This window comes from Panulirus ornatus, chromosome 40 (genome assembly GCF_036320965.1).
Source record: "Panulirus ornatus isolate Po-2019 chromosome 40, ASM3632096v1, whole genome shotgun sequence".
NCBI lineage: Eukaryota > Metazoa > Arthropoda > Malacostraca > Decapoda > Palinuridae > Panulirus > Panulirus ornatus.
The window spans coordinates 17589506-17604898 of record NC_092263.1 but is presented as its reverse complement, the minus strand read 5'-3'; the positions used below and the strand labels follow the sequence as shown (position 1 = coordinate 17604898).

The following is a 15393-nucleotide window of genomic DNA, read 5'->3' as shown; positions in this document are numbered from 1 at the left end:
CACTCAGTCTCCAGCTGTCACGCAATAATGCCCAAAACCACAGCTCCCTTTCCACATCCAGGCCCCACACAACTTTCCATGGTTTACCCCAGATGCTTCACATGCCCTGATTCAATCCACTGACAGCACGTCAACCCCGGTATACCACATCGATCCAATTCACTCTATTCCTTGCCCGCCTTTCACCCTCCTGCATGTTCAGGCCCCGATCACACATAATCTTTTTCACTCCATCTTTCCACCTCCAATTTGGTCTCCCACTTCTCCTCGTTCCCTCCACCTCCGACACATATATCCTCTTGGTCAATCTTTCCTCACTCATTCTCTCCATGTGCCCAAACCATTTCAAAACACCCTCTTCTGCTCTCTCAACCACACTCTTTTTATTTCCACACATCTCTCTTACCCTTACATTACTTACTCAATCAAACCACCTCACACCACACATTGTCCTCAAACATCTCATATCCAGCACATCCACCCTCCTGCACACAAGTCTATCCATAGCCCACGCCTCGCTACCATACAACATTGTTGGAACCACTATTCCTTCAAACATATCCATTTTTGCTTTCTGAGATAATGTTCTCAACTTCCACACATTCTTCACGGCTCCCAGGATTTTCGCCCCCTCCCCCACGCTATGATTCACTTCCGCTTCCATGGTTCCATCCGCTGCCAGATCCACTCCCAGATATCTAAAACACTTTACTTCCTCCAGTTTTTCTCCATTCAAACTTACCTCCCAATTGACTTGACCCTCAACCCTACTGTACCTAATAACCTTGCTCTTATTCACATTCACTCTTAACTTTCCTCTTTCACACACTTTACCAAACTCAGTCACCAGCCTCTGCAGTTTCTTACATGAATCAGCCACCAGCGCTATATCATCAGCGAACAACAACTGACTCACTTCCCAAGCTCTCTCATCCACAACAGACTTCATTCTTGCCCCTCTTTCCAAAACTCTTGCATTTACCTCCCTAACAACCCCATCCATAAACAAATTAAACAACCATGGAGACATCACACACCCCTGCCGCAAACCTACATTCACTGAGAACCAATCACTTTCCTCTCTTCCTACACGTACACATGCCATACATCCTCGATAAAAACTTTTCACTGCTTCTAACAACTTGACGCCCACACCATATATTCTTAATACCTTCCACAGAGCATCTCTATCAACTCTATCATATGCCTTCTCCAGATCCATAAATGCTACATACAAATCCATTTGCTTTTCTAAGTATTTCTCACATACATTCTTCAAAGCAAACACCTGATCCACACATCCTCTACCACTTCTGAAACCACACTGCTCTTCCCCAATCTGATGCTCTGTACATGCCTTCACCCTCTCAATCAATACCCTCCCATATGATTTACCAGGAATACTCAACAAACTTATACCTCTGTAATTTGAGCACTCACTCTTATCCCCTTTGCCTTTGTACAATGGCACTATGCACGCATTCCACCAATCCTCAGGCACCTCACCATGAGTCATACATATATTAAATAACCTTACCAACCAGTCAACAATACAGTCACCCCCTTTTTTAATAAATTCCACTGCAGTACCATCCAAACCTGCTGCCTTGCCGGCTTTCATCTTCCGCAAAGCTTTCACTACCTCTTCTCTATTTACCAAATCATTTTCCCTAACCCTGTCACTTTGCACACCACCTCGACCAAAACGCCCTATATCTGCCACTTTATCATCAAACACATTCAACAAACCTTCAAAATACTCACTCCATCTCCTTCTCACATCACCACTATTTGTTATCACCTCCCCATTTGCGCCCTTCACTGAAGTTCCCATTTGCTCCCTTGTCTTACGCACTTTATTTACCTCCTTCCAGAACATCTTTTTATTCTCCCTAAAATTTAATGATACTCTCTCACCCCAACTCTCATTTGCCCTCTTTTTCACTTCTTGCACCTTTCTCTTGACCTCCTGTCTCTTTCTTTTATACATCTCCCACTCAATTGCATTTTTTCCCTGCAAAAATCGTCCAAATGCCTCTCTCTTCTCTTTCACTAATAATCTTACTTCTTCATCCCACCACTCACTACCCTTTCTAATCAACCCACCTCCCACTCTTCTCATGCCACAAGCATCTTTTGCGCAATCCATCACTGATTCCTTAAATACATCCCATTCCTCCCCCACTCCCCTTACTTCCATTGTTCTCACCTTTTTCCATTCTGTACTCAGTCTCTCCTGGTACTTCCTCACACAAGTCTCCTTCCCAAGCTCACTTACTCTCACTTATTATTATTATTGTTAATATTATTATTATCATTATTTCAGGAGCAGTGAAATTTGGGGATGAGTTAACACTCGGTCAGTGTCAGGAACTCATCTCTTCATTATGTTCGTGTCACCTGCCTTTCCAGTGTGCCCATGGCCGCCCCTCCATTGTGCCTCTAGTGAACCTCACCCATCTGTCAGCAATAAATAAGAAGGTAGGTGTTTCACTTTCATGAAATATTAAAAGGTAAGGGGGTGGAAATCCTCTTATCGTGTATTATGATGTGGAAAAGGACGTATCCTTGGGGGTTCATTCATTTGTTGTTGATGCCATCTCACTAAAGCAGGGAAAGGCAACCACTATCAGAAGTTACATATATGGAATTTTCATTTATTATTGATTAACCCAGAACCTCTTTCTAAAAAGAATCCAGTGTTATGAGGTAAGATTACTGTTCAATAGGTTATCACATTCAAAAAGATACAGGTACACATATTACTCACTTTAAGTGTGGTTTTATCCCTGGGGATAGGGGAGAAAGAATACTTCCCATGTATTCCCTGCGTGTCGTAGAAGGCGACTAAAAGGGAGGGAGCTGGGGGCTGGAAATCCTCTCCTCTCATTTTTTTTAATTTTCCCAAGGAAGGAATAGAGAAGGGGGCCAGGTGAGGATATTCCCTCAAAGGCCCAGTCCTCTGTTCTTAATGCTACCTCGCTAATGCGGGAAATGGAGAATAGTATGAAAGAAGGAAAGAAAAGTGTAGTTTCAGAAGTGGTAGAGGATGTGTGGATCAGGTGTTTGCTTTGAAGAATGTATGTGAGAAATACTTAGAAAAGAAAATGGATTTGTATGTAGCATTTATGGATCTGGAGAAGGCATATGATAGAGTTGATAGAGATGCTCTGTGGAAGGTATTAAGAATATATGGTGTGGGAGGCAAATTTTTAGAAGCAGTGAAAAGTTTTTATCGAGGATGTAAGGCATGTGTACGTGTAGGAAGAGAGGAAAGTGATTGGTTTTCAGTGAATGTAGGTTTGCGGCAGGGGTGTGTGATGTCTCCATGGTTGTTTAATTTGTTTATGGATGTGGTTGTTAGGGAGGTGAATGCAAGCATTTTGAAAAGAGGGGCAAGTATGCAGTGTGTTGGGGATGAGAGAGCTTGGGAAGTGAGTCAGTTGTTGTTCGCTGATGATACAGCGCTGGTGACTGATTCATGTGAGAAACTGCAGAAGCTGGTGACTGAGTTTGGTAAAGTGTGTGAAAGAAGAAAGTTAAGACTAATGTGAATAAGAGCAAGGTTATTAGGTACAGTAGGGTTGAGGGTCAAGTCAATTGGGAGGTAAGTTTGAATGGAGAAAAACTGGAGGAAGTAAAGTGTTTTAGATATCTGGGAGTGGATCTGGCAGCAGATGGAACCATGGAAGTGGAAGTGAATCATAGCGTGGGGGAGGGGGCGAAAATCCTGGAAGCCTTGAAGAATGTTTGGAAGTCGAGAACATTATCTCGGAAAGCAAAAATGGGTATGTTTGAAGGAATAGTGGTTCCAACAATGTTGTATGGTTGCGAGGCTTGGGCTATGGATAGAGTTTTGCGCAGGAGGGTGGATGTGCTGGAAATGAGATGTTTGAGGACAATATGTGGTGTGAGGTGGTTTGATAGAGTAAGTAATGTAAGGGTAAGAGAGATGTGTGGAAATAAAAAGAGTGTGGTTGAGAGAGGAGAAGAGGGTGTTTTGAAATGGTTTGGGTACATGGAGAGAATGAGTGAGGAAAGATTGACCAAGAGGATATATGTGTCAGAGGTGGAGGGAACGAGGAGAAATGGGAGACCAAATTGGAGGTGGAAAGATGGAGTGAAAAAGATTTTGTGTGATCGGGGCCTGAACATGCAGGAGGGTGAAAGGCGGGCAAGGAATAGAGTGAGTTGGATTGATGTAATATACCGGGGTCGACGTGCTGTCAATGGATTGAATCAGGGCATGTGAAGCGTCTGGGGTAAACCATGGAAAGTTCTGTGGGGCCTGGATGTGGAAAGGGAGCTGTGGTTTTGGGCATTATTACATGACAGCTAGAGATTTTGTGTGAACGAATGGGGCCTTTGTTGTCTTTTCCTAGTGCTACCTCGCACACATGAGGGGGGAGGGGGATGTTATTCCATGTGTGGCTAGGTGGCGATGGGAATAAATAAAGGCAGACTATGAATTATGTATATGTGTATATATGTATATGTCTGTGTGTGTATATATATGTGTACATTGAGATGTATAGGTATGTATATTTGCGTGTGTGGACGTGTATGTATATACATGTGTATGTGGGTGGGCTGGGCCATTTCTTTTGTCTGTTTCCTTGCGCTACCTCGCATACGCGGGAGACAGCGACAAAGCAAAATAAATATATAAGATATAAGTGAGTTTGGTGTAAAGGAATTCACAGATGAATGATGTATTTAGTAACACCAAAATTTCAGTATGTAGATGTAATTTTTACTTGAATGATTGAGCTCATACATTGAGTTCACTGGGTGCATCTTATTGTAGGTGTCAAAATGAATCACAGGAAGCATGGCCTGTTGCCCACTACTTTTTGGAAACCACCTTGGAAAAGAGGCCGCTGTGCAGATATACCAAGTGAGTTTGAGTGAAGAATGGCATAGGAAGAGAGTAGTTGAGGTAATGGCAGTGGAGAATGATTGGAAGCTATTTAAGGAAACACTGCTTACATTTGCACGTGAAATTTGCAGCATGCAGAAAGTGGGATGTTAACACGAGAAGCAGTAGTGAGCAGTGGTATGAGGAAACTAAATAATTAGTCCCTTACCCACAGATTCCTGCAACTTATTTCCAGCTGATCATATTCTTTTCACAACCTTCTATGATTGTGACTCATCCTCGTACTTTGCATTTACTTTAGTTGAATTTCATACCAACTGTAGTTTGTCCAGGTCCCTTTTGTAAGTTGATACAGTCATCATTCTGTACTTTATGACCTTAGCGTCATCCACAAACATATTCAGGTAAGAGTCCAGTCTTCTCTGCAAGTTAGATTTTTCAAAATCATAAAATAAAGAAAGATAAATGTTAACATACTTAGAAGTAGAAATAAAGAATCTGAGGAATCAGTTTAAAGATCATGAAAGATATCATGAGATGATAAGGGAATTAGAGATTTAAAGATTAGACTGAATGACTGTGACACAGATATGCTTCAGTTTATTGAGTATGAAAGAACATGACTATAGAAGAGAAGGTAGAATGATCAGATGGCAGGAAAGGTCAGGAGTTATTATAGATATCCAAGAGGCTGTTAAACAATAGGAAATGTCTATGCCATAGTACAAAAGCCTGAAAATATTGGCCAGGAATGGAGAACACAACCAGAACATGAGGCTTGTCATCAGGCTTTGATGCAATGGGACAGGAGTTGAGGAACATTGAAATAGAGGTGCCCAGGGGATTGAATGAAACTATAGATAAAGTGATATGTACTGTTAGAGACAAAACATTCAGCAAAATCTCATTCAGTTGTCAAAAAGCTCATTAAAGTGCAGAGCATTCAGGATCAGTTCTCATTAGCAAAAAACCAGTGCTCATTACCAAAAAGCAAAGGAAAGCCAGAGGCAGAGTGGTTAATGAATCAAAACTTATGACCTGAGCATAAAGTACAGATACACCTCTGATTTCCCGGCTACTGATGGTTTGGAACCTCTTTAGTCCAACAAAATTACATGAGGGAACTTGAAATTACCACAGCCACCAGACTAGTTTACTGGGCAGCCACAGATGGCATTGTGTGTAGGGTGTGCTTATTTACATCTTTACACTGCGCTTGTTGGTGGTGATACCGCAATTCTGTGAGATTCTTAGCTTATTTTGCTTAAATTTAACTCTAGCTATGGCTTCTAAGACATATGAGAGTGTCAGTTACGGCATCAAACGTAAACCCCAGTCCATATCAATCCACAATAAAGTAGAACTGTTGAAAAAAATGGACCGTGTTGTTTTGGTGCGTAAGCTGTGTGACATCTATAGTATTGGTTCATCAACTTTTTATGATATAAAGAAGCAAAGGGATAAGATATTGAAATTATATGCAGACAGCGAATCTAAGAAGCAAATGACGATTAGAAAAACTATGAAAGATGGTAAGAGTACTTAGCATGATTGAGTGATGATGGAATGGTTTCAAGAGCGTCAGAGTGATGGAGTGGACTTTTCAGGTGGCATGATAATGGACCAGGCTAAGTTGTTCAATAAAGAACTTAAATTACAACATCATTAGCGTGACTATAGCGAAGGATGGCTTCAAAGATTCAAGAAGCGTCATGGAATTTCCATGAATAAAGTGTGCTAAGAAAAGCCATATGCAAACCACAAAGGAGCTGCCAAGTATGTAGATGAATTTGCAAAACTCCTAGCTGATGAGCACCTCAGTCCTGAGCTGGTGTATACTGTATTTCATTTATTTATTTAATTTACATTTAATGTTTGTTTGATATAAATTTCTAGCAGTCTATGGTATACTTTAGACACATGGGAGATGTATAATTAGTGGGTTAGAGATGTGTTAATGAATGATTGTTATGTGACCACAGTTGGTCCGGCAAAATGGTCAATACAGCAAGGCTTTGGAACCAAGAGTGTCGATAGATCGGTGGTGTACCTGTAATAGGTGGTAGTTGGTAGGCAGTCACCAATCCTGGAGGTATATTACTGGTACTTCCTGCCTGGGTATTGGGAAGGTTAGTGACTGCTCTGTTGTGAGCAAGTACTTCATTGGTTGTCAAGTTGCACTCCTCTGACCCACATAGCTGTTTTTTCTTTTTGCCTCACCTGCATGTGGACTGCTGGTATTCTGTCCACAAGCATACAATCATTCCTTGTTACACATAACACTTGACAACATTTAACTCACACAATTCATTCTTTGTAACTTTAGATTTCTTGCATTGAGCACTAAATGGTACCTTTGCTTTCTGGCAAAATGGTAAAAGCAGTGGATAGAAGTTGTAGGTTGGAACATAAGGTAGAACCATTAGGTAGAAGTAGTAGCATGGAGCAGTAGGTAGGCAGGAGCATTAGGCAGTAGTATCATGGAGCAATAGGTAGACACATAAGGTAGAAGTAATCAGTAGGAACGTTAAGTAGGAGCCTGTGTAAACAATGTGCTAGAGTTGCTTCCTGCTGCTGGCCTGTTAAGGGTCACTAAAGGTTAATAAGTGACACTGGAGTTCACCAGTGATAGGGACGTTTTCGTCATGGCCACCCCTTTTGATGGAGTTCTAATAGGGAGTAGACATCAGAGATATATGTAGATAGATTGGGTGGCACTATTTAAATAGATTAGAAAGATTAGTTAATCAGAAGGTTGATAGATGTAAATCTCTGATTATTTGTGGATTGGATGAAGAACATACACTGAAAAAAGGGAAATACTCATCAAAAGATTATTGAAGGCTGTGAAAGTACCAGTTTCTGTGATAGAGAAGGAGTATTGATAGGTATAATTAAAACATAAGGAGACAAACAATTATGGTTGCATTTGCTTTGGAGTCAACTATCCAGGAGGCATTTAGTCAGGTTAAGAATCTTGAGAACAAAGAGCAGTTCAGTGTGGTATTCATAAAGTGTGATAGACCAAAGTAATGCAGTAAGTAAAGCAAAGAATGCATAATCCTGATGGCAAAAAATGGCAGACAGCAAGAGAGCCTACAATCCCTGTGAGCACTGTAGAGAGGTCAGCGATATTAGGTGATGGGAATTTCAGACTTCAAGCTATGTATACAAATGCTGTTGAATTAGTAGTTAACAGTAGACAGCTGATGTACAAAGATTATTGAAGAGAAAGTGCACCTGGTATTTTTTTCTGTTGTTGAAACAAAACTTACTAATGAGATAATATCTCACCTTTTCTGATAGTAAGAAGGAAAAGAGAAGACAAAGGAGGAGAAGAATTGGCCCTCCTAATAAGATGTACTCTTGAGGTTCAGAAAATATTAGATTTTAAGTGACCCATTCAGACAGCACATAATGGAAAGGGTAAGTGTAGGAAAGAAGTGCATAGTGGTGTTGATATACAATCATCAAAAGAAACTTATTATTTCATGTTAATGTAGAATCAGTCAGGATGGGACATGAAGAAGTAAGACATACATTACTCTGAGAAGGTCAGGTACTGATAATGGGAGCTAGACTGGTGGAATTTGGAATGTCAGGGTAACAGTGGATCTGTAGAAAGTTATTAAAAGCAGTGAGGAGTTTTTATCAAGAGTATGACATCATGTATGAGTAGGTAAAGACAAGGGTAAATAGTTCCAGATGAAGAGCTGAAAATTTTGCATAATGATAATAGTAATTCTAACCTTAGTTTGTTTTTTATCCCAATCCATATTATTTCTTTTATAGTATGTCTATTATTAATTACATCACAGGTGTCTTTCATTTTCAGTATCATTATTGAAGTTTGTAGTGAAAGGTTTTCATTAGATGTATTTATTTTCAGCTGGGAATTTAGTTGATTTTAGTAAATTTAAGATATGATTGATAAGTAATGTATTTTTTTCTTTTACACTTTCAGGAAGCTAAAGTATATTTAAAAAAGATAAGAGATGCAGTTCAAGGCAAAACTACACATCAGTCTTGAAGCAGATTTTGAAAGGTTTGCCAGCAATAAGAATTATTTATCAGTTATATTTTATTTCAAACTGTGTTCTTTCAAATCATGACAAAACTTTCGTTGCAGTGATTTCATTATTTATCAGCAACTTTTCACAAAATTTTACCTTATGTACCTGTAAATTTGTAAGCAAGGCATTAGGAATATCAGCCTTTTTTAAAACATTTGTATGTATTATAGTGTTACATTCAGGGAAAAAATAGTTGATTATGAAATGAAAGTGGTGGAACTGCTTTTGTGCCCAACAATCAGTCTACCAATTGGACGTACTTAGTATGTTACTCATCAAAATTTAAATGTAAATTTTTTGTTGTAGGAAAAATGTAAACATAAAGATGAAAAAAAAAGCTATTTCATGTTTCCTTCATGTGCTTCAAGCATATGTAATAATGTAAGAGACGTTTTAATACAGTTGATGATCAATGAACAAACTCTTAGACTGCAAGATGCAGGCTATCTGGGCTAAGGCATCTTCCTCTCTTAAATCATACATAGTAAAGTCAAAGATACACTAATTATTTTGCCTGTGGGGAGGTATGGTAGCATATATTCATAAATGCCTAGATGCAAGTTTATATTAGAGTTTGTTTTGAAAGTGAATTTTGACTGAATGCTGTTAAAGGTTTTTGATAGATGGAATTGAAATGTTGATTCATATTATCATTCCTTTACTAAAGTTCAGGAATAGAGCAGTCACACTATCTCTCTTTTTATATATGTATTTTTTTTTTTTTGCTTTGTCCCTGTCTCCCGCGTTTGCGAGGTAGCGCAAGGAAACAGACGAAAGAAATGGCCCAACCCAATATATGTATTTAAGTTCGTATATATGTTATTGAGGAGGTATGTTGGTCTGGACAAAAACTAATGGACAGATAGGGTTGTGGTCAACTCCCTGTTTAGTTTTACGTAACATTATTTAAAGGAGTTGGGATATGCATTGCTTCCAATAGATCTTGTGTACTATTATGTCCTCATGCACAGTATTCCTACATTAATTTGCAGTACTTTATTTGTTTCATTTATGAATTATTTCTCAAAGGCAAAACATATTATCTGTATTAAAAACACTGTTCAGCTTGTATATGTACATCATTGTTTGTCCCTGAGAATCTAGATAGTAATATAATTATAATATTTATATTGATTACTGATCAGATGTATAGATGCATTATTACTCAAAGGAGTGAATGGTACAGAAGTAAGTGTGCATTCAGAACTCATAATATTCATATATGATAATAGGCCAAGCACGGTTGGCATGGTTAATATTATTTGCTGCCGTTAATCATCCTGGCATTCAGGTAACTAACTCAGCCAAAGTGTCTCACTTTTAAGGATTTTTTTTTTCGTACTATTTGCCATCTCCCACATTAGCAAGGTTGCGTTAAGAACAGAGGACTGGACCTTTGAGGGAATATCCTCACCTGGCCCCCTTCTCTGTCCCTTCTTTTGGAAAATTAAAAAAAAAACGAGATGGGAGGATTTCCAGCCCCCCGCTCACTTCCCTTTTAGTCGCCTTCTATGACACACAGGGAATACGTGGGAAGTATTCTTTCTCCCCTATTTCCAGGATATTGCCTTCAAAACTAAAGGCTGATTAAAAATTAACAGTTAAGCAGTGGATCACTTCCAAGTAAATAAATCTTAAAATTGCTTGTTACAAGTTTCCACTGAGACAGGTTTACATATAAAAGTTGACTGAAAATAATAAAAGATAAAAAGTTGAGATTAATGTAAATAAAAGCAAGGTTAGTAGGTTATAAGGTAGGACACGTTAGTTGGGACATAAGTTTGAATGGAGACAAATTGGAGGAAGTGAAGTGTTTTAGATATCTGGGAGTGGATAACAGCAAATGGAACCATGGAAGTGAAAGTGAGTCATAGGTTAGGGGAGGGGGCAAAGGTTCTGGGAGTGATGAAGAATATGTGGAGAGAACATCATCTCGGAGAACTAAAATGGGTGTGTTTGAAGGAGTAGGAGTTCCAACAATATTATATGGTTGCGAGGCATGTACGTATTCATATTTGCTTGCCTTCTTCCCTTCCCAGCACTACCCCACCCTACAGGAAACAGCTTCGCTCCCTGCTGCATCAGCAAGGTAGTGCCAGGAAACAAACAAAAAGGCCACGTTCGTTCGCACTCACTCTCTAGCTGTCATGTGTAATGCACTGAAACCATAACTTCCTATCCATATCCATGCCCCACAGGCCTTTCCATGGTTTACTCCAGACATTTCACATGCCCTGTTTCAATTCACTGGCAGCACATCAACACCAGTAAACCACATTGTTTCAATTCCTTCTATTCCATGGAACCCTTTTACCCTCCTGTTTGTTGAGGACCCAGTTTTTGCTTATCCTAAAGAAGGAACAGAGAAGTGGGCCAAGAGAGGATTATCCTTCTTAAGGCTCAGTCCTTGTTCTTAACGCTAGCTTGTGGATAGGATAGGGAGTTGTGGTTTTAGTGCATTACACATGACAGCTAGAGACTGAGTGTGAATGAATGTGGCCTTTTTTGTCTGTTTTCCTGGTGCTACCTCGCTGATGCAGGGGGTGTGATGCTGTTTGCTGTGGGATGGGGTGGTGCCAGGAATGGATGAAGGCAAGTGGGTATGAATATGTACATGTGTAAATATGTATATGGCTGTTTATGTGTATGTGTATATGTTGATATGTACATGTATGGGCATGTATGCTCACATGCGTGTATAGTAGTGGATGGGTATTTCTTCGTATGTTTCCTAGCACTGCCTCGTTTACGTGGGAAACAGTGATCAAGTACAATAAATAAATTATAAATATCATTTATTTATTATACTTGCTCACCCTTTCCCGCATCAGCAAGATAACACCAGGAAACTAATGAAAAAGACCCATCCACTCATATACACACATATATTCATACATGCACATATACATACATATACACATATACATATACATACACAGACATATACATATATACACACGTACATATTCATACTTGCTTGCCACCATCCATTCCCGGCACTACTCTGCCCCACAGGGAACAGCATTGCCACCCCCTGCATCAGCGAGGTAGCACTAGGAAAACAGACAAGAAAGGCCACATTTGTTCTCACTCAAGTCTCTATCTGTAATGAGTAATGTACTGAAACCACAGCTCCCTATCGACAACCAGGCCCCACAGATCTTTCCATGGTTTACCCCAGACATTTCACACAATCTGGTTCAGTCCATCAACGTCATGTCAACCTCAGTACACTACGTCATTCATATTCACTCCATCCATCCATCCTCCAATTTGGTCTCTCGCTTCTCCTTGTTCCCTCCACCTCTGACACTTATATCCTCTTTGTCAGTCTTTCCTCACTCATTCTCTCCATATGTCCAAACCATTTCAACACACCTTCTTCTGCTCTTTCAACCACACTCTTTATTACCACTCATCTCTCTTGCCCTTTCATTAGTTACTCAATCAAACCACCTCACACCACATATTGTCCTCAAACATTTCATTTCCAACACATCCACCTTCCTACATACAACCCTATTTATAGCCCATGCATCGCAGCCATATAATATTGTTGGAACTACTATTCCTTTAAACATACCCATTTTTGCACTCAGAGATAATGCTCTCTCCATACATTCTTCATTGCTCCCAGAGCCTTCACCCCCTCCCCCACCCTATGACTCACTGCCACTTCCATGGTTCCATTCACTGCTAAGTCCACTCCCAGATATCTAAAATGCTTCACTTCCTTCAATTTTGCTCCATTCCTGACACTGAAAGCACTGAAACTTTACACTTTATGAAGAGGGTAAAGAGACATGACAGAATTTTCTAAGTAGCAAGTTGAGGGCCTCATACATAATGTACTAGAGTGGAAAGCTTTTTTTCTGGGAGGTGGCAGACCTAATAAGTCTGCAAGAATACCGTGGAACTTAACAAAAAGTTATTGGACAAAAATATGAGTTCTTCAAGGAAATTGGAAAGGTTATCCATTGTAATTCTAGGGAAAAAATAAGAGATATATGGAACAACAACAGAACCATTTATAATTAATCCATATATAGTTGAGGTAAGCAGAGAAAAATGGTCTTATTCATCAAGTAAGATGTTGAGTGAATGATATGTTAGCCCTTTGCCTTTTTGACAGCATTAAATCATATATACTTGGAGGTAAGTACACATTTTCCATTTTTCTCACCAACCAAAGAAAAAAAAAAATTGATATTCCTCACTTGAATTTTCATGGCATTGTGATTATGAGACTTATGAGATAAGTTGTGTAGTGTAGCAGGGGTGATGGAACATTGTCTGCTTTTGATGCAGAGATTCTCACTGCCATATCAAATTGCCAAAACTAAGTTAACCTTCTTGCCATGGGAGAGTACCATCCCTCAAGAATGGAGAAACAGCATAAATTACACTTTTCCAGTTTTTCTGAATTTGTCAAATGCAATATTTGTAAATTCCTCAATCCATCTTTGAGAAAACTTTTTATTTCAGTAGGCCAATTATCTAGAATAGACTAAATGTGATTGATTTCAGATATATTTAATTTTCATTGATTGAGTTTCAAATACAGGATCTAGAGAAATAAGTGTTAACCTTCTTGGCTGAATTTTATGCAGTTGACAATCCTTTATGTATAATTATGTATAATATGGATTTTGTTTGATTCAATCACAAAGAATAAGAGCAAATACAGGTAAACCACCGATTTTCTAGCACTCTTGGTTCCAAAGCATTGCTGGATTAACCATTTTGCTGGACCAACCGTGGTCACGTAATAATAATTCATCAACACACTTCTGACTCACTGATTATTCATCTCCCACACACTTCTGACTCACTGATTATTCATCTCCCATGTGTCTAAAGTATACCATGGACTGCTAGAAATTTAAATTAGACAAATATTAGATGTTTGAGCACCCTAAGATGGTAAGTCTGTCCTTAGATTGTTTGAATCTTGTGGGGTCTTCGTCTTTTGTTGTTAGCATTTTCCTAGGTGTGCATCGCCAGAATAATGCAGTCTCATCTGCATTATACACCTGCTCAGGACTGAGGTGCTCGTCAGCTACGTGTTTCGCAAATTCACCCACATACACAGCAGCTCCTTTGTGGTTTGCAGACCGCTTTTCTCAGCACACTTTATTCATGGAAATTCCATGACACTTCTTGAATCTTTGAAGCCATTCTTCATGGAAATTCCATGACACTTCTTGAATCTTTGAAGCCATCCTTCACTATAGTTATGCAAATGTTGTAATTTAAGTTCTTTATGGAACAACTTAGCCTTGTCCATTATCATGCTACCTGACAAGTCCACTCCATCACTCTGAGGCTGTCGAAACCATTTTATCATCACTTGATCAGGCTCAGAACTCTTACCATCTTTCGTAGTTTTTCTAATCGTCATTTGCTTTTTGGAATCGCTGTCTGTATAGAATTCTAATATATTATCTCTTTGCTTCTTCATATCATAAACAGTTGATGAACCAATGTTACACAGATGTTACACAGCTTATGCACCAAAACACCACGGTCCATTTTTTTCAACAGTTCTACTTTATCTTGGATCAGTATGGACTGGTGTTTACGTTTGACACCACGCTGACACTCTCATATGTCTTAGAAGCCATAGCTAGGGTTAAATTTAGGCAAAATAAGCTAAGAATCTCACAAAATTGCTGTATCACCACCAACAAATGGTGTAAAGAATGTAATAAGCGCACCCTACACACACGGCATCTGTGGCTGCCCAGTAAACTAGTCTGGTGGCCTCAGTAATATTAAATTCCCTCGTGTAATTTTGTCCGGAGTAAAGAAGGTGCCGAACCATCAGTTGCCAGAAATTTGTTGGTGTACCTCTACCTGTAAATAGTATTGCCCAAAATCATATACCTTACCTAATAAAGTTAGGCCATTATGATTAACTGTAAGTTACTACCTTATGAATCAAATAATCTTCAATTGACTATTGAGTCATAGTAATTGTTAATCTTCATGGCCTACAACTATGAAATTTACAGTCTTTATCTGGATTGATAATGTGATTTAACAGTCCATGCCATCTGAATAATTCAGTTATTTATGTAAGCATTAAAGTTGTGTGATATATGGCTTGAAATACATATTTTGACGTTTATGAGACTGTAGGTTCATATATCCATTCTTAGAAAATGTTTTCTTCAAATAAGTACTGGAAACTCCTTCCGAGCTATGAAATACTGTTGTGTTTAACAAATATTATGATGCTAAAAATGTTTTCATACAATCCATGTTGGGTTAGTATGATAATATCATTAGAATTAAGTTATATGAGCTTATTCATTTGAAAATATTCACTTCAAAGAAAGGATTTGCTTCCAAATTCATCATTTTATACTGTAGATTATATTGTCAATAAACACATGAGTTTATATCCCAATACAGAATACTGTTTTTTTAGATATTTCA

At 38.9% G+C, this 15393-nt stretch overlaps 1 protein-coding gene across 5 annotated transcripts in view; it reads left to right on the top strand.

Moving 5' to 3' along the window:
• The window catches only part of LOC139761487 (uncharacterized), a 67851-nt gene that overhangs the window by 51622 nt on the left and 836 nt on the right, over window positions 1-15393 (top strand). For 4 of the 5 annotated variants that reach the window (XR_011715525.1, XR_011715526.1, XR_011715527.1 and 1 more), the window contains exons 7-8: window positions 2327-2481; window positions 8844-8924. Coding sequence is in view for 2 of the 5 variants with exons in the window: in XM_071685747.1 (XP_071541848.1) it covers window positions 2327-2481; window positions 8844-8909 (221 nt within the window). In the remaining 3 variants the exon portion in view is untranslated. Of the gene's footprint in view, window positions 1-2326; window positions 2482-8843; window positions 15381-15393 lie in introns of those variants that run through there. The other variant, XM_071685746.1, reaches the window with a different exon arrangement.